Source organism: Denticeps clupeoides, chromosome 18, assembly GCF_900700375.1.
Source record: "Denticeps clupeoides chromosome 18, fDenClu1.1, whole genome shotgun sequence".
Classification (NCBI taxonomy): domain Eukaryota; kingdom Metazoa; phylum Chordata; class Actinopteri; order Clupeiformes; family Denticipitidae; genus Denticeps; species Denticeps clupeoides.
The window spans coordinates 9663792-9684384 of NC_041724.1; the positions used below are offsets into that span (position 1 = coordinate 9663792).

At 42.6% G+C, this 20593-nt stretch overlaps 5 protein-coding genes across 5 annotated transcripts; 2 read left to right on the plus strand and 3 right to left on the minus strand.

Annotated features, from left to right (window-relative positions):
- Positions 1–1300: 1300 nt before the first annotated feature.
- nsdhl (NAD(P) dependent 3-beta-hydroxysteroid dehydrogenase NSDHL) lies at positions 1301–5426 on the minus strand. The gene is made up of 8 exons (XM_028960156.1): positions 5396–5426; positions 5258–5293; positions 4915–5076; positions 3143–3289; positions 2842–2970; positions 2565–2707; positions 2059–2161; positions 1301–1730 (listed from the first exon to the last, which is right to left on the minus strand). Exons 2-8 carry the CDS (start codon positions 5276–5278, stop codon positions 1398–1400), a joined length of 1038 nt encoding a protein of 345 aa, XP_028815989.1. The 5' UTR covers positions 5279–5293; positions 5396–5426; the 3' UTR covers positions 1301–1397.
- A 296-nt stretch (positions 5427–5722) lies between these two features.
- On the plus strand, positions 5723–7796 carry cetn2 (centrin, EF-hand protein, 2). The gene is made up of 5 exons (XM_028959996.1): positions 5723–6118; positions 6643–6801; positions 6884–7012; positions 7092–7229; positions 7391–7796. Exons 1-5 carry the CDS (start codon positions 6116–6118, stop codon positions 7478–7480), a joined length of 519 nt encoding a protein of 172 aa, XP_028815829.1. The 5' UTR covers positions 5723–6115; the 3' UTR covers positions 7481–7796.
- A 563-nt stretch (positions 7797–8359) lies between these two features.
- Positions 8360–13197, minus strand: gcna (germ cell nuclear acidic peptidase). The gene is made up of 12 exons (XM_028959995.1): positions 12961–13197; positions 12402–12585; positions 12177–12243; positions 12003–12052; positions 11762–11828; positions 11597–11673; positions 11156–11500; positions 10910–11066; positions 10682–10826; positions 10464–10599; positions 9755–9959; positions 8360–8851 (listed from the first exon to the last, which is right to left on the minus strand). The coding sequence occupies exons 1-12, from the start codon at positions 13048–13050 to the stop codon at positions 8620–8622; spliced, it is 1755 nt and encodes a 584-aa protein (XP_028815828.1). The 5' UTR covers positions 13051–13197; the 3' UTR covers positions 8360–8619.
- Positions 13198–13679: 482 nt separating this feature from the next.
- Positions 13680–15410, plus strand: mcts1 (MCTS1 re-initiation and release factor). Its single transcript, XM_028960392.1, has 6 exons — positions 13680–13835; positions 14051–14203; positions 14302–14399; positions 14736–14869; positions 15004–15071; positions 15188–15410. Exons 1-6 carry the CDS (start codon positions 13825–13827, stop codon positions 15267–15269), a joined length of 546 nt encoding a protein of 181 aa, XP_028816225.1. The 5' UTR covers positions 13680–13824; the 3' UTR covers positions 15270–15410.
- Positions 15411–17343: 1933 nt separating this feature from the next.
- c1galt1c1 (C1GALT1-specific chaperone 1) lies at positions 17344–19618 on the minus strand. The gene is made up of 2 exons (XM_028960443.1): positions 19478–19618; positions 17344–18865 (listed from the first exon to the last, which is right to left on the minus strand). The coding sequence occupies exon 2, from the start codon at positions 18847–18849 to the stop codon at positions 17899–17901; it is 951 nt and encodes a 316-aa protein (XP_028816276.1). The 5' UTR covers positions 18850–18865; positions 19478–19618; the 3' UTR covers positions 17344–17898.
- Between the last annotated feature and the right edge of the window lie 975 nt (positions 19619–20593).

Consider the following 20593-nt stretch of genomic DNA (forward strand, 5'->3'; position numbering starts at 1 on the left):
CATCACTGTCCAGGTGACACAGTAATTGGACAGAGAAAGAGACGAATATTGTGTGAGTCCCAATTGATTGTGGGTTCATACCAAGATGGGAGAGAAGCAAGGCACACATTCCGCCACTACTGGAATGTTCTGGAACACGTTCAATACGCATACATTTATAATGGTATTGAAGGAATGTTCATTTGGCTACAATGACAAAACTCTCCGTTACTGTGCGTAACTGGTTTATTCAGCTTTGCAAAGTGTACAGAGTTGCACACTTACTGCGCAATGATTTATGGACATAATGTGATTATTTATTACTTTTTGATTACTTTTGATTCTGATGCCCCAGTTTGACAACATATCATATCAATAATATCTGTAATGTCATGAACCAATATTTATTATTTCCTTATCGTGGTTATCATTACCAGTTATTTTGGCCTCTTTCCCTGGGACAGTGGTGGCCTAGCAATTAAGGAAGCTGCCCCGTAAGGTTGTCGGTTCGAATCCTGATCTGCCAAGGTGCCAATGAGGTGCCACCTTCATGGCTGCCAACTGCTCACTAAGGGTGATGGGTTAAAAGCAGAGGACACAATTTGTTGTGTGCACCATGGGCTGTGCTGTGTATCACAATAACAATCACTTTGCTTTCACTTGAATGGAGGGGTTCCAAATTGTCTTCTGATACTATTGTTTGTAAGATTTTTACATTGAGGAATTACAGATGGGTGGTCAGTGGTTAAAAAGGTAGGTCTAGAGCTAGTGTTACATTCTGTAGTGTCCCAATTCTACAAATTGTTAACGGACTTGTTTTGCCACGCCCACAAAGTGTATTAGAGTAACCATTCAAGATTAGTTTCTGTAAAGGGTGTATTTCTAAACAAGGTTATGTTTAAGATATGAAAAGTACAATTTCCAGAACTTTTCTGAAGAGTTCGCATCACCTTTTGTTATGCTGACCCGTAGCAGAGAAGGCTGGACAGGCAGCATGGAGAGAATCCACCCTGTAGGTGGCAGCAAACAGACACCAGACCAGGAACACAGCACAGGTGAGGTCACAACAGTGTGTTCATGCCTAGTGTATACCTCGTGGAACTGTTTGTGCAGCAATAAATTATTCTTGGAATATCAAGGAAAAAACAAAATATGTTCACTCAGTTGTCATATTTATTTAAATCACTCAGTGTACAGAGGGACAGCAAATGGAAATTCTACCAGAAGCAATGAAGTACCATAAGGTTCAGTTACAGGCAGCATAGACAAGATGGTTCAGCTTCCTCCCAATTCTCCACAAATAACATCACATTTAGGTTGGAATGCTGCTTGGTTGATGGACTGTATTCCCATTAGTTGCACCCGCAGCAACATAAGTGTGTGTAGAATGGGTATTAGCTGTGTGTGGTCACTTTCTGCTACGCTCCCTGTCGTAGATGTGGATAACTCTCTACTGTTAGCATGATCGCATCCTTCAGACTGACCACAGGCTGGTAACCCATGTCCTGTTTGGCACGTGCACAACTGTAATAATGGTGAGTTCCAGCCAAAGCCACCCGCATTGGTGTGAAGGTGGGCTTCCATGAAACTAGGGGCCGCAGCAGGACGGTCAGCACCCAGAGGAGCAGCGCAATGCCATAGACCAGCCAGTAGGGGAGGTGGTAGCGAGGTGCATTGTAGCCCAGACCCACCAGTATCTGGGACATGAAGTCCCAGAAGAAAACAGGTTCATCGTTGGTTATGTGGTAGGCCTTAAAGAGAGACAGGAACATGGCTATGAGAAATGTGTAGGCTGCTCCTTCAAACAAATAAAAAAAATTTAAAAAATCATTCAGTTAAAAGCTTCCAAATCTTAAATGACATGGGGCCACCTCCTCTCAAAAATGACATAAAAAAAGACACATTGAATATTATATATACAGTAATATTACAGTAATCTACTTTGAAGAGTTTGAAGCAATTACAATAATTCATTGATGTGTTGCCTATAATAAAGTTGGAGTCACAATCCTGTAGATTTTATAATCACAGGCTAAAAATGTTGGAAAATTAAAAAATAAAAATGTGATTATACCGTACCTGACCACAGATTGGCGACTCTGGCCTAAGACGTTCTGCTGCCAGGACGTGACCATGAACTACATTCTCTACATATGTGAAGTCCACCAAGTTTGATCCATTCCTGTACCAGTACAGAGCACAGATAGTGTTAGCAGAGCTTAACCAGTAATCAGTAGCCTAAATGTGCCTACTGCACAGACTTTTGCAATTTAATGTGGTCTACACGACAAACAATACAATTGTCAGTGCACATAAATGAAGAGTGCCTCAATTAGTGATTATAAAATAGTTATAAAATGTTTGCAAAATGAAACCTGGAAATATGATACTCTTAATTGTCAGACTCACAACAAATAATAATGCTAAAAAGTGGTTCAATAATATCCACAAAGAAGAATTATCAATAATTAATTTAATAAACTGATTAAAAAATACAAATACATAGCAGCATTGGTTCAAAATAAATAAATGAAGACATTACAGTAAATAAAGAACACTTCAAAACATTTGTCCACAGAACCCACCCAATAATGAATTTCATTTTTCCTCGTCGAGCCGTATCCACCAGGATTGGGACCAACTGTGGATCCCGAGGCCCAAAAATCCCATGAGGTCGGATGGCAACAGTGAGAAAACCATTTTCCTTATCACAGGCCTCAAGAACCAGCTAAGAACAACAGGACTGTTAATTACACTGATTCAAGTACCTTCACAAAAGGCAGTCAAATGTGTGCCATTTACTACAGAACTGTTTTTCTAAAAGAAAACAAAACATCATAAATTGCTGTTAAACCAACGTACCTTTTCCTGCTGAATCTTGGTCAGTGTGTAGAAGTCAATGGGCTTTTTGGCATATGGAAGGTCCTCCTTCCCATTTTTGATGTCCGTTCCCTCAAATACCACACTGGCACTACTAGTCAGGACCAGTTTCTAAAACAAATGCAGTGCTTTCTTCTGGTTAAAGCGTTAACCTTTAACAAACGTAATGTTTGCGGGTTCATAAATGGCACATGCAATAGCCAAACATATGACTACACCAGTCACACTTGGATCCAGGATTCATCATCTGTTTATTCAAGCAGAGAGCTAGGTCGCCCCCTACCTGTACTCCAGCCTCATGGCAGGCTTGAATGACTGTGCGGGTTCCACTGATGTTGACCCTTTCAAACAGAGCTCGGTCATCGGCACCAGGTGCAGGTGATGCACAGTGGAAGACAAGGGACACGTCCCGCAGAGCTGGGAGTAAGGCCTGCAAGAAAAAGAAAAGCTCAATGAACAAATATTACACCTCGCACTGCACCTTGTTTACTTTGAGCCTCCAGTACTGCTCGCCTGGTCCCTCCATCTCTGAAGGTAAAAGGAAAACACTCATCTAGACTCTTCTCCATCTTGGCCCCTCGGTGGTGGAATGAACTTCCCCTTGAGGTCAGAACATCTCAGTCACTGAGCACCTTCAAACGACAGCTCAAGACCTTCCTCTTTAAAGAATATTTAGATTAAATTGTAATTTTCTTGTTGTCGAACTTTGTGTACAGAATCTACAACAGAGTGAATAAAATAGATGTATTCATAGTTGGGGTCCTAGTGAACCGGAATTGATCTCTTCATCGATGGTAACTTGAAAGCACGTTGTAAGTCGCTCTGGATAAGGGTGTCTGCCAAATGCCGTAAATGTAAATATGCCCAGTGATAACTCTAAACCATTGCCATTCAGAATCAGAATAATGTTTATTGGCAAAGTATGAGAGCCTATTTTGTAGGCTTCTATATTGCCTGCCAGATGGAAGCAGGTAAAAAAAAATAATAAAAAGGGGTCTGTAGGATCTGTGATTATTTTTCTTGTCCTTTTCTTGGTTCTTTAAAGAAACAGGTCCTGGGTGGAGGGCAGGGGGACACCGATGATCTTATCTTCTGTCTGTACAGTCCTGTTCCTAAGCTGTTTAGTGGCTGCTCCATACCAGAGTGTGACGGAGGCGCACAGGACAGACTCGCAGTGAAGAACTAGATCATTAGATCCTGTGGAGGACTCTACTTCTTTAGTTGCCACAGTACATCCTCTACTGGGTCTTCTTGAGGATGGAGGAGATGTTGGTCTCCCATTTCAGGTCCTGGGAGATGGTGTTACCATCTACTGTTAAGTCTTGGGGCAGTGGCTGCCCTAGCAGGTAAGGAATCAGAAGGTTGCTGGTTCGAGTCCTGAACAGTCAAGGTGTCACTGAGTTGCCACTAAGCAAAGTTCCGTCCCCTGGGCGCCTGTCATGCTCACCAAGGAGGATGGTTAAAAGCAGAAAACACCATGTTCTGTGCTGCAGTGTTTCACAATGACACTTCACTTGAGCTTGTTCAGGGGTCATCTGCTTTAAACTTCATGAGTTTAACATCTCAGTGCAGTCATTGGTGTAGAGTTAGCAGAGCAGTGGTCTCCCCCAGCCTTACTCGCTGCTTCCTGTCTGCCACTGACAAGCAGCCGGTGATATGGTGTTGAAAGCAAAGTCCACAAAGTCCCCAAACAGGATCCTGGGATAAGTCACCTGGACGGTTGAAGTGTTGCAGGATATAATTCATTAATTAAGAAGAGAATCTAACATTTTAATGCCACCACATTACATCATGGCCAACAACCAGCAATGACAAAAGCTCATTCCCATTCCCACTGGAGACAGTAAGGGTCAGGGGTCATGTACAGGGTAAGATTATAAAGGCCATGTGGCTTTGTGGTCACCGCTCAGTTTGTTACACTGACTACCCTAAACTGGCTAATGTCGGGAGGACAAACTACAAGATAAAAGGGTGTGTCTAAATATCCCGGACAACGCGTTCTGTTCAGGGCAGAAAGTGGCTTTGTGGCCTGTGTAGGGGTTAAAATGTGCCAACCTGCTTGTCACAAAGGTCGCCGAGGTAAAACGTGACCCCTGGTAGCTCGTAACTCTGCCGAATATCGAACACCGACACGGTGTAGCCCTTGTCGGCCAACTTCTCCACCAGGTGCCTGCCGAGGAACCCCGAGCCGCCGATGACCGCACATCTCTTGCTGCTCTGTTAATAATGAACATCAGCACGTTGGGGAAACTATGGTCGATAAAAAAAAATTAAAATCTATGTTATTGAATAAACACATTTTTTAAATGTTAGCTCGCGTTGAGTCATTTCACATCCTTTAAATCGTTTTAAGCCGCAGAGTGTATCAAAGTAAGTTAAATTAAAAACTACACCTCACCGGTCGAACGCGCGTGGTCATCCTGGATTCGAGTTTCTAAAAGAGTAAAAGTAAATAAAGAGTAAAAGACTAAACAACTCCATTCACTCACTTGTATGTAAAAGTTTAATAAAAAAAATCACCCACCAACCAACTCACCTGAATGAAACGCTCGCTCAAAAGCCCCAGTACAAATATTACGGTCAACATCAGCTGACGGTGTTCGGCGCTCCTATTGGTCGATGGAAACTTCTGACGTCACGAAGACAGATGGGCGAACTCAATGGGGATTGGGCATCGTAAAAGAACGCCAGTGCATAGACCAATCGGTGGCAAGAAAACGGTAGACCCGCCTTCAACCATATCGCGTTATAAAGAACTCGTCAGAGAATTTTTTTTTTTTTTGCTCGCACAAAACATTTGATCAATTTCAGGCTTCAAACCCACGGCTACAAAATGTGAGAAAACGCGTCCCCTCACGACATAGTGCTTTATTTTGAGGAATGATTTCCATAAGATCTCTTTGCTAGGATCATCCTTTTCGTTTTCTGGTTGGCCCAGTGTCTGCAACAGCCAATAAGAAAATAGCTTCTTATGCGAAAAGATTTCTGTCCAGTCGTACCGAACATTTCATAGAACGGCAGGCGTCTGTGGGTTATGACAGTCAGTAGAAAATTATAGAATCGCATACAACCGATCAGCAGTCTTTTTTCTTTTTTACAGATGCTTCTTATCGAAACGCGTTTGCTGGCACCGATGCTCGCGTTATGAAATCTGGACACGTTCTCATTCTCCCTTAATCTCGTTACAGACGTGTGAAAGGCTCGGTGAAGGGAGAGGATCCCTGGCGATCCTGCTGCTCTCCACCCAACAGTAATCATGGTAAGCGACGCGGCTGGACTGGTTCGATCCGTCGTGCGTACGAATTTATCTGAGGTCGCCTGATAAATCGTAATCAATAATTGCTGAGGCCAGTAGCTGTTTTTTTAAGGGACAATGAATGACAACGAGCTCTTGTGTTCTTGTGCTTATAAAAGTTTAATTGTTAAAATGTATGAAGGACTGTTATCAATAAAAGCACCTGCAAAAACAGCCATAGATTTAACGCGGTGTTGTTGCTAAGCAACATAATTCAGCCAGGGGGTAGTAGCGGGTGACGCTCCAGAACGCCGGATTTAAACTTGTTTAACTTAATATTTAAGCCATTATCGTTCGGACTTTAGGTAATTAAGGTAAAATCCTTAATTGTGTTTTTATTGCATGAGCTTTTCACGTTGTTTACGTTGTAATTATAAATGTAAGAGTCGCCAGATATCGCGAGACTTCATGAAACGTAATCGGTATAACATTTTATTAAATGTGACGAGACGTACAGGACATTTACAAGTCCATTATCTTCCTCACAGGCAACCGGTGCCAAGAGGCCATCTCTGGGGGCCGTTGCCCCGAGGAAGAAAGCCAGCCCTAAGCCTGAGCTCACTGAGGAGGTTCGACAGGAGATCAGGGAGGCCTTCGAGCTTTTTGACACCGATGGCACCGGATACATTGATGTGAAGGAGCTCAAGGTTGGAGCAGAGTCTGTTTACCGGCACGCACATACGTTTGCATACGTGACTGATCTGATGCAGTGTGTCTTGTGTTCGTCAGGTGGCCATGAGAGCCTTGGGGTTTGAACCCAAAAAAGAGGAGATCAAGAAAATGATCACAGAGGTGGACAAGGAAGGCACTGGGAAAATCTCGTTCAACGATTTCCTAAGTGTCATGACTCAAAAAATGGTACGTGTAATTCTAGAGATGTTTTCCCACAGCTTTTTTTGTAATTATTCCAATCCTTTGTGCCTTGCCTCTTTTAAAGGCAGAGAAAGACTCTAAGGAAGAAATCCTCAAAGCATTCCGACTTTTTGATGATGATGAGACGGGTAAAATATCATTTCGTAACCTAAAGAGGGTGGCCAAAGAGCTAGGAGAGAACCTTACAGATGAGGAGCTACAGGTATGATGATTTTGGAGTGTTAATATGCCCTCCATGGTCACTATATTGGGATTAATTTATCTATTTGTCTAACAATGCATCCTTTGCATAGAGAGTGACCAGACAGCACAGAACAGTATTTAGCACTTTGTTAATGCTGTCGTTGTTCCATCTTTCTAAAGGAGATGATTGACGAGGCCGACAGGGATGGCGATGGAGAGGTGAACCAACAGGAATTTCTTCGCATAATGAAAAAAACCAGCTTGTACTAAGATCTGTTTCAGGGGTTAAGGTGGAAAAGAGGGTCTGTTTGACTTCAGTAATTTCACTGGCATTCCAAAGATTTTATTCCAAATTACTCAAAATTTAAATAATCACACAAAAAAAAGATTTAAAAATCATTTATGAATGATTTTATTTAGTATTTGCATTTTTGCCTATTTTTCTCCACAGTGAACAGCGTATTGGTATTATTTGATATGAATTTTGATTCATGTTCAGACCTTTGACAGTGGTAACACTTGCCAAAAATATTGATAAAGAATACTATGCTGTTGCTGGCATTAAAAGAAGTAACTTGAAAATGTATTCACTCCTGTGTAACTCTTGGTTCAGTTGAATAATACTATATCTTTCATAACATGCGAAAGTAGCCTAATTATTTGTTTCCATGTTATAAGCGGTTTAAAACTTTTACTTTTCTTTTTATGTGTAAATGTGGGCTTGCCTGTACACATCTTAAGCTGATTATGTTTGTCAGAAGCAGCCATTGCACTTGTTCTGTGAAATTCCATTTTTATGTTATTTTGAGTAATATGCTAATTGTGTTGGATATTAACGTCTCATTATTGTTTACCTGTGTGAGCTCTTTTTATGTACTTATCACTGTAAATGCATTTCAAATATTTAAAGATAGCATATAAAGCATCAATATGTGTTTATTTTTCAATTTGTTCACAGATACCAGGTGCATGAGCCTATCTTGGCTCTTTGGTCACATTCAATGGCTTATTATATTACCCACACACTACAACCAACATCCACAGCTTTAAATGTATAAAATTTTGTAGCAGTGAAGGGGAAGTGTCATTTAAAGTCAAGCAGTGAATAAAAACACATTTATTCAGGTCAGTAATAAAGAACCTGTACATTAAATAAAAAAAAAAAATTTAAAAAAAAAGACAAAACATCTATACCCAACATTCACTTGACATTCAGTTGACGCATGTCATTAACATATATAACTGCATACATTGTACACAACTACAAAAACCAATGTTCCTCATCCTGCAATAACCCAAAGCAGTCTGCATTTATGCCAGGATGGAAGAGTAGAAAACTAGTAAAAAATTCTAAAAGTGGCCAAGACAGGAATATGGAAAATAATATGACATGTCTCTCCTGTGGCCCGTCAGCTCTGGCTCAGTCGTGTCTTGCTGGAAAAGTCTTCGCTGAGTTTCCTCATGACCTCGGCGTGGCTCTGGCCCTGCAGCTCCTGCCGCACGTTGCCGTAATTCTCCTTGACGAAGGAAGCAAACGGCGTGGGAGCGCGAGGTGTGGAGGAATTGAGCAGAATCAGCTTGCCCGTGCAGAGACCACAGCCAAACCTCTCAGTGTCCAAGGACTTTGAGTGTCGCCCAATCCTGTAAAGCACAAATCACAGAGTTTTTATACGACCCAAGTCTCATGGAAGTATTCATATTTTTTTTATTTGTTCATGACCTGGCATCAAAAACAGCATCTTAGAAACAGTCATTCCCCCCAACATTTCCACTGTTCTCTGATACATAACCCAGGTCTGTGGAGTATTTTAACACTACCAGTATGAATTATGCAAATCAGTTGAGTATAGTTTGATATACCGGGGGAAAGTAAATACATCTTTTTTTTTTTTTTTTTTTTTTTAGTTAGTGCATCAGGTGTCTGTCCAGCAGGGTTCTTACACATATTTACAAATAATTTCCATAACTTTTTCATAACTTCTCAACTAATCTAAGGTAAAATTTCAAGACCATATGTTCTCATAAATGTCTGTGCGAATGTAAAAAAGATCTGGAATATGGAAGCAATGTGGCCTAGGGGTAAACACACTTGCCTATGAACCAGAAGACCCAGGTTCAAATCCCACTTACTACCATTGTGTCCCTTAGCAAGACACTTAACCCTAAATCCAGGGGGGACTGTCCCTGTAACTACTGATTGTAAGTCGCTCTGGATAAGAGTGTCTGATAAATGCCGTAAATGTAAAATGTAAAATGTAAATGTAAAATGCTGTTCACTACGTAAAACCAGCAAGGATATTTCAGACCTGCGCTGGTTTTAAAAAGTTGTAGTTGTAAACGTAGAAAAAAAGTTTCTCACGCAGAAACGTTTACAGGAACTATGTGCTTCGTTATTCATTCATGTGTCCGATTTAAATGACTTTTCCAAAACTTTTTATGTTTGAGTCGTATTCCAAAACTTTGAGGCCTGGAAAATTCTCTTTTCAAATTCCGTTACTTTTCCAGGTTTTAATGACCATAGGAACCCTGGTCCAGGACACGTACGTGTTCTTGCAGCGCGTGCATTGGTACTGGTATTTGTAGTTGATGTCGTAGCTGTGGCATCGCGAGATCATAGGCAGCTCAGGGTGAGCCAGCATGGCTTTGTGGGCGTAAAGTTTCCAAAAGGGTCCGTGGCCGTCTCGCACGTTGTTGATCAGCCACGTGGCAGCATGGCACATCTCATGTACCAAGGTGTCTCTCAGACGGTCTGCCGAACACAAAAGTGAGGTGGGGAATACAATGTAAACGGCGCTACTTAGACAGTGGAATATTGTTAATAATATAGATCTGGTGCAGGACCACATTTAAAAAAACTAGCCTATCAAAAAGATGAAAAAAAAATCTACAACAATTTATTAATATAGGCTGACTAAAATACCATTAGTCCCAGCACAAATAGGTTAAAATATATCAATCTCAAATACATCAAGATTTATGGCATTTAGTATACACCCTTGTCCAAAGCGACTTACAATCAGTAGTTAAAGGGACACTCGACCTGGTTAAGTGTCTTGCCAAAAAGACAAAGATATGAAGTGGGGTTTAAACCTGTGACTCTGTGGTTTTCGGGGTCACTACCACTCTAATACATGACTTACATGCCACCCTCCAACACTTATATTTTGTCCCAATTGACAACTCTGAATTGTGACCTTTCACACATATAAAGACCCATATTTAAACTCTATGAAGAACGAAGGGCGAATGGTACCTGCAGAGTCACACACTTTGACGGACAGCTCGATACGGGCGTAGCGATCCCCAGTGCCACGTGTCTTCCCAGTGATGCACCATCCAGCCGTCCTCCTCAACCTTTTGTTCCAAGTGACTGACATATCGCTCGGGAGCTGCAAATAATTTTTTTTTAAAAATGTTGGCACACTGCACACGTTAAGACACTTCCATGGAAGAACAAACTTGCTCCTTCACCTTTCCTTCAAAAACACTGGAGTTGTACAGCTGGTAGAGTTCGCTGGTGAGCTGCTCCTTCTTCTGCTTGAAAGTTCGGCTGTGAGCGGAGGTGGGCTCCGACAAAGATTGCAGGAAACATCTGGGGGTCTTGCATACAGCGACTCTGGGGGGGGGGGAGGGGGGTGCCTTGTATATTAAAGTATACTAGCTTACATAACCTATACCATTATTATCAGTCTATTGTACCTGCTGTTATTAGTTGCACTCGAGGTCTGGCCGGCAGGCTGGACCATTCGAGGCTGCAATGGAGTTTTATCCTTGAGGCTTTTCTCTGATTGTTTGGCCTCAGACTTCTTTTGACCTCTCACAGGAGGGTCAGGGAGAAGGGGGCTTTGCTTTGACTCTGCAGGTAAGGATTAAAAGAATGAAAAGTCCTGACAGTTCACCCGGTCAGGCTGATGTGATGAAGAGCTGCAGCGTAAAACTTGGTACCTAGTTGCGGTTTGGGGCTGTGCGAGATACTGCTGTGCAATCTGCTGTTCTTCTTGACACGGTCCAGCAGCGACTGGAATTCGTCATCTGAGCTGGAACAGGGATCTGGCTTCGTATTGCAGGTCTTCACAGGAACAGAGGATGGTGGAGGTGCTCTGCTGGAGGGGAGGGGGGATTTGGGAAGGCTTTCTGGGTTACTGTGACGTGTCCTCCATGTGCTTTTGATGACCAAGGCACTATCATCGTCACTGTCACTAAGGAAAACTGGAGACTCCCACTGAGAGAGGGGTTGTCTGTCAACACTCTTCGGAACTTGAGGGGTCTTGGGGGTGGCTTTGGATTTGCCTGTATGAACCAAAAATAATTTCTCAGGGGGAAAAGAGATGATTCCTCAAAAAAGGACAAAAGATTTTTTGGACTGAAGTGGATCAAAGCGGATACCTTTTGAGGTGATTGGTTTCTTCTCTAAGACAAAGTCATCATCAGACGACAAACTATTCACAATGAAATGTTTCAGGCTGTAAAGAACAAATGTTACATTTACTTTTTTTAAAAATAAAAATGATATAATGTAAAAATCACAAGCCAGAACCAGACAGCACTAACCTGTCCTCACTTCCACTGAGAGAGATCTTTCTTGCCTGTGCTTTGGGTTTTCTCACTGAATTCAAGACTTTACAAAGAAAATATATATATATATATACACACACACACACACACACACACACACACACACACACACACACACACACACACACACATATTGCAGAGAGAGTGATTAAAATACTAGAAGATACAGGAAGAAGCAATAAAACATAATACGCAATAATTCCTCTTAATTACTCACAGGTCTCATAACTCCCATCACTGTCAGAACTCAAAATATGAACTGGTTCACTGGTGAAAAAAATTAAGTACATTAATATAACATAATAAACCACCTACTACTTTATTGAAAATTGATATTCGAACAAACTTCATTGCCTTTACATTTAGCTGGTAGATGTAAACTTTCACATACCTGACTTTCTTAGTAGTTGATCGAGGCTGTTTGGAGGTAGGTTTTGGTGTGACTTTCTCAAAAAGAACTGGAAGAGCCATCAACACACAATCAGATGGGTGTACAGAAGCATGTGTGTGTGTGTGTGTGTGTGTGTGTGTATATAGTTACACACACACACAGACCTAGACACTGAAACAGTACACAGTGGCCTTGGAAATGTCTTGGTCATTTTTATTAACTTACACTGATCAAAATCCTCGTCGCTGGAGTCCATCCAAGCTCGGTTCGAAGCCCCATTCCCCTTTGCTTCTTGGTTCTCCTTTCCTGGGCAACTACTGTTAGAAAGCTGGCTCTTTGGTGACTCTTCTTCCCATGAAGAAGTGCATTCAACTGCTAGGCGTCTGCTCTTTTTAATGCTGTTCTGAAGCTTGACGTAAAAAAAATAATAATAATAATAATAATGTGTTACACAGTACTGTGCAAAGGCCAACTAAGTTGCAAACAAAAAAAACCCTGGTCAAACATTGATTTAACTATAGCGTTAACTGAATTTATTTCCTTTGTTTCAGTACACAATGAAATTGCGCGTATTGCGCGTAAAATGTTTTCTCTGAGCAGCAATACAATACAGTTTTCCGTCTGTAGACTTATGCTTTTAGACCATTCGTTGGTTTGCCAAGTTGAGAGGGACCAAGCCCCAGATCTTGCAGCACATCTTCGTCATGTTACAATTCTTATTTTGTCATTGCGGGTTCGAGTCCCGCAGCGTCCGATACGGCAGGACGGACGAGGCGAAGGCTACCTTCTTCTCGGCCGTGTCCAGTCCACCGCTGCCGATCCAGCCCAGCTTTTCGGAAACCCTTAGGAAGAGCGCCTGCGTGTCACGCTCCATTCCCTGTTGCGGCACAGAAACGCAACAAGTACGTAACACACCCAGCTAGTCCCTCGGCGTGTGATTTCGCGTGTGGTAATCGTGGCGACGTTTCGTTGTTTTATAGAAACAACTACAGTGTACGAAAGTGTCGGCCTAAAACCCGCGCCGCAGTTTAAAGCGCCGTACCGCAGCGTGATTCGTTGTGCCAGCAACACGTGACCGGAGACGTTGCGCTGTTCGAGGTCACGTGTCTGCAGGGACTACAGCGGAAACCGGGGGGATATCGATGAAACAAAGACACCAAGCCACATTCGGCGCGCTCAGTGTAATACAATTCAACAAATCAATTGTTTTTAGTGGAAATCAGTTTCTCACTTTTAAAACATCTTCCTTCAAAGACCAAGCGTAAGACTCTTATTTTGAAGACAAAAGGCAAAGTTTCTTTGCGATGTCATTGGCGCTTTGACGTGAACTTATTTCCATACAAAAGTCTTGGTTTAAAAAAACGAAGCAACGCATCTATTCATTTGTACAGCGGTATAAATTGATTGATCTAACCAATACGAACATATGTACATGCTTTAATAATTCTACATAAAAATTAATGTCGTTATAGGAAACCCGTAATTTGAAAATGATCGCCGGAAGTCGTTCCTGACTGGGACCTATGATACGCTTTCTGTGGCTTATACGTTGAATTTCATGTCCATGTCCGTCATTTGTTAAGGAGACGCCTGCTGATTTGGAATATCGAGTGAAATTAAAGAAGACCCGAGTGGCTGATCGTCGAGGATGTTTAAAAAGTATGTGTTCGCGTTATAACCTGCCTACATTGGCTGCTACGCGCCTTGCTTCTGTAGCATTAGGCCCAATGGCACCTTACATGGAGCACGTTTATTTCGGCATGACAGACACGGGCAGTCGAGTACACGGCAATTTACACCAAATGCTCTACTTCATTTTCCCACTATATCATGTGCTGTGTCTGCTCACCTGTCTTCATTTTACACCTCTGCAGATTTGATGAGAAGGAAAACATTTCCAACTGTATCCAGCTGAAGACCTCTGTGATCAAGGGCATCAAGAACCAGCTGCTGGACCAGTTCCCTAACATTGACCAATGGCTCAATCAGATAATGCCAAAAAAAGATCCTGTCAAAATTGTGAGATGGTAAGCGCTCGGAAAACGCACGGCGTAACGTGAGCTGCCTGAATGCACATGGTGTTAACTTGCACCACTCGTGTGTTTTACTCTTATCTCACCTGCAGCCATGAACATATTGAAATCCTGACTGTGAACGGGGAGCTGCTGTTCTTCCGACAGAGGGAGGGACCATTCTACCCGACACTCCGGCTGCTGCACAAATGTACCCTTTTCCGTCAGAGATAGAGTTAAAAAAAGTTTACAGCTTGTTCCCTGATAGATCAGCAGTACTAGGCCATCACAATACAGTCTTACATGCACTTAATAACTTTTCTTATGAGGCTTTTTAAGACTTTGTTCTTCCACCAGTGTTAATGTGTGTTTTTATCATGTTGGGGCATCTTATTATTTGCTAGACACAGTAGATCATTCGGTTTATTTTTTCAAGGAAGTGTTTAGACAGAAGTCTTACTGCTTCTTTTACGGGATGTGGTCGTGTTTGTTTAGTAGATCGGAATTCAATTATTGTGTGTTTGGTGTCTCTTCCCCCCACCCTCAGATCCATTCATTCTTCCTCACCAGCAAGTTGACAAAGGAGCGATCAAATTTGTCTTGAGCGGCGCCAATATTATGTGCCCAGGGCTGACCTCTCCAGGGGCAAAGCTGTATCCTGCAGATGCGGACACTGTTGTTGTATCCTTCCACTCTTTAAAAGCTACGCACGGTCAATAAAACTCAATTTATTATCTGGTTGGCAGGATTTCTGAAATAAGGTTTATGGTTTCATTGAATGGACTATAGTTTCCCTTAATTCAGCAGTAATTAAGGCAATAATGGCTGAAGGCAAGCAGCATGCTCTTTGTGTTGGTGTCATGAAGATGTCTGCAGAAGACATGTAAGTGGTGACAATATCTTCATGCCTGTGTGGGATAAACGGGATGCCGCATGTTTTTTTTTTTTTTTTTATCAGAATGCAAATTTATTGATCTGCCTGTTTTGCTTAACAAATAGAGAGAAGGTCAACAAGGGCATTGGCATCGAAAACGTTCACTATCTCAATGATGGACTGTGGCACATGAAGACTTACAAATGATTTCAGGCAACATCCAGAGAAACCCCCGACGCCCATTTATTGTTTACACTGTTTGGACTGTGCTGTGTAACCAGCTGGAAGGTTTGCGGTCCACCCCAAAACCAATACACCAATAAAGCCTACATCCACGCCATTCTCTGATTTCGTAATTCTGTTGTTTTAATTTTTCCATCCCGTATTACTGTATATGGATTATCTACACTACTCACAATAAGTTAGGGATATTGTTATTTACTGCTGAATTTTAATGAAATAAGTAAAAGTTCCCTTTGATCTTACTAATAATGTATGAGAAGAAACACCATTTTCATTAGTTTAATATTTATTACCCCAAAGATTTAGACAATAACAAGTATAACAAAAATTGACAATGTCAGTAGCGGGTGTTTCCACCATTTGCCGCAATGACAGCTTGACAGCGACGTCTCATGCTCCTCACTAGCCTCATTATGTTCTGAGGCAATGCGCTCCACTCTTCCACAAGTGCTACTAAGTGCGACCAAGCCATGTACAATAATCAAATCTGTTTTGCGTTGACTGGTGATGTCTGCCCAGACTGTTGCACTTCCTCCAACAAAGCAAACCCTGGGGACCATGTTGACCTCACCTTCTCCAGCAACTCTGACACAACACTCCTCATTGAACAGTTCTGTAGACCACTGCTGAATTGTCCAGGTCACATGGTCCTTTGCCCACTGCAAACGGTCACGGCGGTGTCTGAGTGTCAGTGGAGTCACCTGCACCGGTTGTTAGGAAGTGGAGTCGGTTGCGAATTATTTGTCTGTAAACCCTAGTACATTTACAGCATTTAGCAGACGCTCTTATCCAGTGACTTACAATCTAGTGACTTACAATCAGTAGTTACAGGGACAGTCCCCCCCTGGAGCAACTTAGGGTTAAGTGTCTTGCTCAGGGACACAATGGTAGTAAGTGGGATTTGAACCTGGGTCTTCTGGTTCATAGGCGAGTGTGTTACCCACTAGGCTACTACCACCCCTTGTACCCCTTGCATCTTGTAAACTGGCCTTCAGCTGTGTGGCAGACGGTGCGGCATGGCCAGGTGACACTGCTCGTCGGTTATGTGACGTTGTGTGTTCATAGCTGTTTGAATTATGAACTTACTGACAATATCAGCTTTTTATAAACCAGAAGACCCAGGTTCAAATCCCACTTACTACCATTGTGTCCCTGAGCAAGACACTTAACCCTAAGTTGCTCCACAGGGGGGACTGTCCCTGTAACTACTGATTGTAAGTCGCTCTGGATAAGGGCATCTGGTAAATGCTGTAAATGTAGTGTATGTGGTATTACTTTACGTTTGCTTTAACTAATAGATTGAATTGAAGAGGCAAAAAAGGGCACATTGTCAAATCATTATTAATTTATTAGCAAAATCACTGTTGTTTTGATCATATTTAAAAATTGTAAGAAGGTGGTGAGTCTTTATTCGAAGTACTGTTCATCCCATGGTTTCACTGTCTCAGTGATTCAGCAAACAATTTGTTTGCTAGTCATCATGCCCAGCTAAATCTTGCTGTGATAACAACAGCTTCTTCTGCCTTATTTGTGAAAAAATACTTCTTTTGAGAGACAAATTCCAATAACATAAAAATCCAATAAATTGTGCAATTCATATCCTTCACCAAATAAAGTATCTCTATGACAGACACAAACAGCAAACAGTCAACTGGAGCCCCTTATCTCCTGCGTCGCTACACAGTTCATTATTGATAGAAATGGCAAAAAAAAAGACAGCAATCATGTAAAGCCATGAACCCATGTTACATTTTAGTGCATTTTTCTTACGCAAATAAGTAAATCTGCTTTTAGAGAATAAATACTTTACTTTATTTTACTTTACTTTATTTGGCAGACGCTTTTATCCAAAGCGACTTACAATGGGAAGACACCAGCAATTCTCGTTCGATTTCTATAGAATATCAAGTATACAAACTAAGAGCCCTGATAAGGCTTAGACTTGTCGTTGAAGAACATGCTCGGAGAGTGTTGGGTGCTAGACTAAAAAAAATTATAATGTATTTATACATTTTGTATTTGTTTGTTAAATGTGTATGCATGTGTATGTGTTAAATTTGTCTGTAATATTTTTGGAATAAGAGGGTTTTCACCTTCTTCTTAAAAGTGGTGATAGTCTCGGCTAGTCGTGTGGAGGAGGGCAGGTTGTTCCACCAGCCAGGGAATATACTAATCTGCCTTGGTTTTTACAAAAGGAGGTTCCAAATATAAAGATTCATATTAATTTTCATTGGTGGCTTTGGCTTGTTTCGTACAAATGCCGAGCGTTACAGCAACTTGCATCATGAAGTGACATTCAACTGACATCCACAAAAAAAAAAAAAAAAAAAGTTCCTCCCCCCGAGACAACTGTAAGTAATGTGTGTGATTATTAACTGCTTCCATGATTTTGGTTAATAAAACTCCAGCAAAGCGTAGCGTAGGTTACCCTAAAAAAAATAATTATTATTGTTTTTAAAAGTGGTGGCTGATGGAGCAAAACAAAAAAAAAAAAGGCATTATCAAAAATAAAGCTTTATAAGACAGTCATGATGTTCTTCATTTATATCTTTCATCTCCCACATATTCATTTTATATATATAAAAAATTAATGTCAATCATTATCTGACCCCTTTGGAGGCAAAAACACCAAGGAATCGTGGAAATCGTGTCCGTACGGACGTAGCCTGTACACTCCGAACATCATGACCTGCATCTGGCTGGGTGACATTCCGCTGAAGGTAATGGCCAAGTCTGAGCAGCAGGCCTCCAGCACGTTGCCAGGGTTCTGGGTCATGCTCTCGGATATCATGGCTTGTACGCTCCTGCTGTTGAAGAGGCCCTTCCCGTTGGCGTCCTCGCCATTCTCTGCGAAGACCCCGCCGTACTTCAGACAGATGGCCAGCTGCATCTCTTCGCTCACCTTCCACAGGGCCCGGCCGCGCTCCGGGCACATGTCGTCGTCTTTGAAAATCTTGACCAGTCTCTGCAGCGCCTCGTAGCTGAGTACAACGCCACTCTCGTATTCCACGTACTCGAGCTCCCCTGACTTCAGGGAGTGACCCATATAAAACGGCTGACTGGGGTCCTTATCTATCAGCAAGTACTTGAGGTTTTCAACGATGGCAAAAGTGGTGGGACGCGCCATAAAGAACCAGCGCAGATCGCCCGCATTCTCGTACGCATGGTTCAGGGCCTTGCGCATCCGCGCCCACTCGTCCGGCTCCTGGAGGTCGACCGCCTCCATGACCTTGGAAGTCTCGGACGTGTAGTAGACCGGCCGGTCGCAGTGTTTGCTCCACGTGTTGTTGGTAGCCACCCAGTGCAGCAGGAGCTTGGGCGTAACCATGATCACACAGTACACCCGCACCTTGTTGGTCAGTTCCAGCATCTGGTCCTCAGGCAGGTCTTGCAGGTCTTTGTTGCTCGGCGCCATGACGTGGTGGTGGAGGTGCTGCTCGGTGTTGGCCCGGGGCGAGCTGAAGCTCCCCAGGAGGGACAACACCAGGCAGAACAACCCGCCCAAGGCCACTCCCTTAAAGAAGGAACTGCCCTCTGACAACATCCTGACAGAACAGGCTCTGTGGGGACAAGGAAACGTTCATAGGGCGTTGTTATTTTTTATTGGTGTTTTATTTGGGGGGGAAAAAAATAATAATAATTCAGCTTCAACACGGTGATGATAAATATTCAAAACAGAATTCCAAAAGGGAGTTTTTTCCTCCAGATGCTGCTCCAGGCTGACACTAGGGCACAGATCCAGTAGTAGTCCACTTTAATTTACGCAATTTACACTACTGGGCATTCACGATCTGTCAAATGTTTGGGGCCATTTAGAAATATCCTCATTGTTGATGGGAATTGTTTGCTGACGTTGTTGATGTTCTTCCTTGACTAATATATGTTTTTGCTAACAGTCTATTTTCACATTTTTATATACTTTAGACGTATTGTGAGTATAGAGTTTATTTAAATGTTTGTATTTTACAATTGTGTTGTTGCCCGAGCAATGACGAAGAATAAAATAAACTGTAATACTGTATAAAAAAAAAAATTAAAAAAAAAACATATACACCGTGGCACAGTAAGCGCAAGACTATACGCCGATTTATACTAAATATTAAAGCACGTCGAGCCTGGTCCACGCTAATGTCCCGCGTCACCGTAGCCAGTCCGACTCTGACCGTACGTACCCCTTCACGTCCACGCGTGAAAAGCCGGCGAAACTCTGGTAGATCGAATGTGCCACTCGTCGCTACATAAGGAAACTCGGCGTCCCCCGTCCGCGCCACGGCCTCGGTGGTGGTGCGTTTTATTTATTCCCATTTCCGGACGCAGCTTCCGGGACGGAGGGCCACGTGGTGTCCCCTCTGGCGTGGCAGCGGCGCCCCCGTGTGCCGCGGCACGTTTTCTCACTGCAACCCCGATCTCGGCCTCACTACGCCGGCACCCCTGTCTCTTTTAGAGTCCGTCCTCAAATTATTTTATTTGTTTTTGAATCGCTATCAGATAATCGCTATTGTAAGCGACTTACAATCAGTAGTTACAGGGACAGTCCCCATCCTGGAGTGTCTTGCTCAGGGACGCAATGGTAGTAAGTGCGGTTTGAACCTGGGTGTTCATTAAGTGAGTGAAAGTGATTGTCAATGTGAAACACTGTAGCACAGCACACGGTGACACAACGAAATGTGTCCTCTGCTTTTAACCATTGTGAGCAGTGGGCAGCCATGACAGATCAGTGTGTGGGGACGGTGCTTTGCGTAAGCGGATTTGGGGGATTTAGGGATACTAAATCAACCATGGAGGGACTCGAGCTTTCAATCTTCTGATTTGAAGCCAGACGCCTTATCCATTAGGCCACGCCGTCTCTTACCACGCGGTCTTCAAGTTCATAGGCGAGTGTGTTACCCACTAGGCTACTACCACCCCTTCCACCCCACCCCAGACCCGTTCCCTCGGGTCTTCAGACCAGAGACTATTGTCTGTTCCTCGTTCACATTACAAGCTCAGAGGTGACAGGGCCTTTGCAGTGGCCGCCAATCAGTGTCAATCACTGTGGTAAAATCTCGTTTAAAATCACACTTTTACACTCTGGCTTTTAACCCAGTGTGAGGTGGCTCTTATTCAGTGTCCTTATGCAGTGTTTTATGTGGTTTCTTGTGCAGCCCGTTCTTAACTCTTTTACTATGTTGTCTCAAATCTGTTTTCTGTTTTATTCGACCCCTTACTTAATTCAAATCGCTGCTTATTTTATTTGTTCTGTTTTCTTTTTATTATTTATTTTTCATAAACTTTTTGTCTCTCCTGTT

What these genes read in the sequence shown, in the direction of transcription:
- gcna (XM_028959995.1), bottom strand. Translation starts at nt 13,050, where the DNA reads ATGGAGCGTGACACGCAGGCGCTCTTCCTAAGGGTTTCCGAAAAGCTG. An exon ending in TGGACACGGCCGAGAAGAAG is followed by an intron (nt 12,586 to 12,960) that starts GTAGCCTTCGCC and finishes TTTTACGTCAAG; the next exon opens with CTTCAGAACAGCATTAAAAA. An exon ending in CAGCCCCAAACCGCAACTAG is followed by an intron (nt 11,067 to 11,155) that starts GTACCAAGTTTT and finishes CCTTACCTGCAG; the next exon opens with AGTCAAAGCAAAGCCCCCTT.
- c1galt1c1 (XM_028960443.1), bottom strand. Translation starts at nt 18,849, where the DNA reads ATGTTGTCAGAGGGCAGTTCCTTCTTTAAGGGAGTGGCCTTGGGCGGG.
- nsdhl (XM_028960156.1), bottom strand. Translation starts at nt 5,278, where the DNA reads ATGACCACGCGCGTTCGACCG. An exon ending in CCAAGATTCAGCAGGAAAAG is followed by an intron (nt 2,708 to 2,841) that starts GTACGTTGGTTT and finishes TGTTGTTCTTAG; the next exon opens with CTGGTTCTTGAGGCCTGTGA. An exon ending in AGTCGCCAATCTGTGGTCAG is followed by an intron (nt 1,731 to 2,058) that starts GTACGGTATAAT and finishes TCTCTCTTTAAG; the next exon opens with GCCTACCACATAACCAACGA.
- mcts1 (XM_028960392.1), top strand. An exon ending in ACTCCGGCTGCTGCACAAAT is followed by an intron (nt 14,400 to 14,735) that starts GTACCCTTTTCC and finishes CCCCACCCTCAG; the next exon opens with ATCCATTCATTCTTCCTCAC. An exon ending in CAGATGCGGACACTGTTGTT is followed by an intron (nt 14,870 to 15,003) that starts GTATCCTTCCAC and finishes GCAGTAATTAAG; the next exon opens with GCAATAATGGCTGAAGGCAA.
- cetn2 (XM_028959996.1), top strand. An exon ending in TTGATGTGAAGGAGCTCAAG is followed by an intron (nt 6,802 to 6,883) that starts GTTGGAGCAGAG and finishes TGTGTTCGTCAG; the next exon opens with GTGGCCATGAGAGCCTTGGG. An exon ending in TTACAGATGAGGAGCTACAG is followed by an intron (nt 7,230 to 7,390) that starts GTATGATGATTT and finishes ATCTTTCTAAAG; the next exon opens with GAGATGATTGACGAGGCCGA.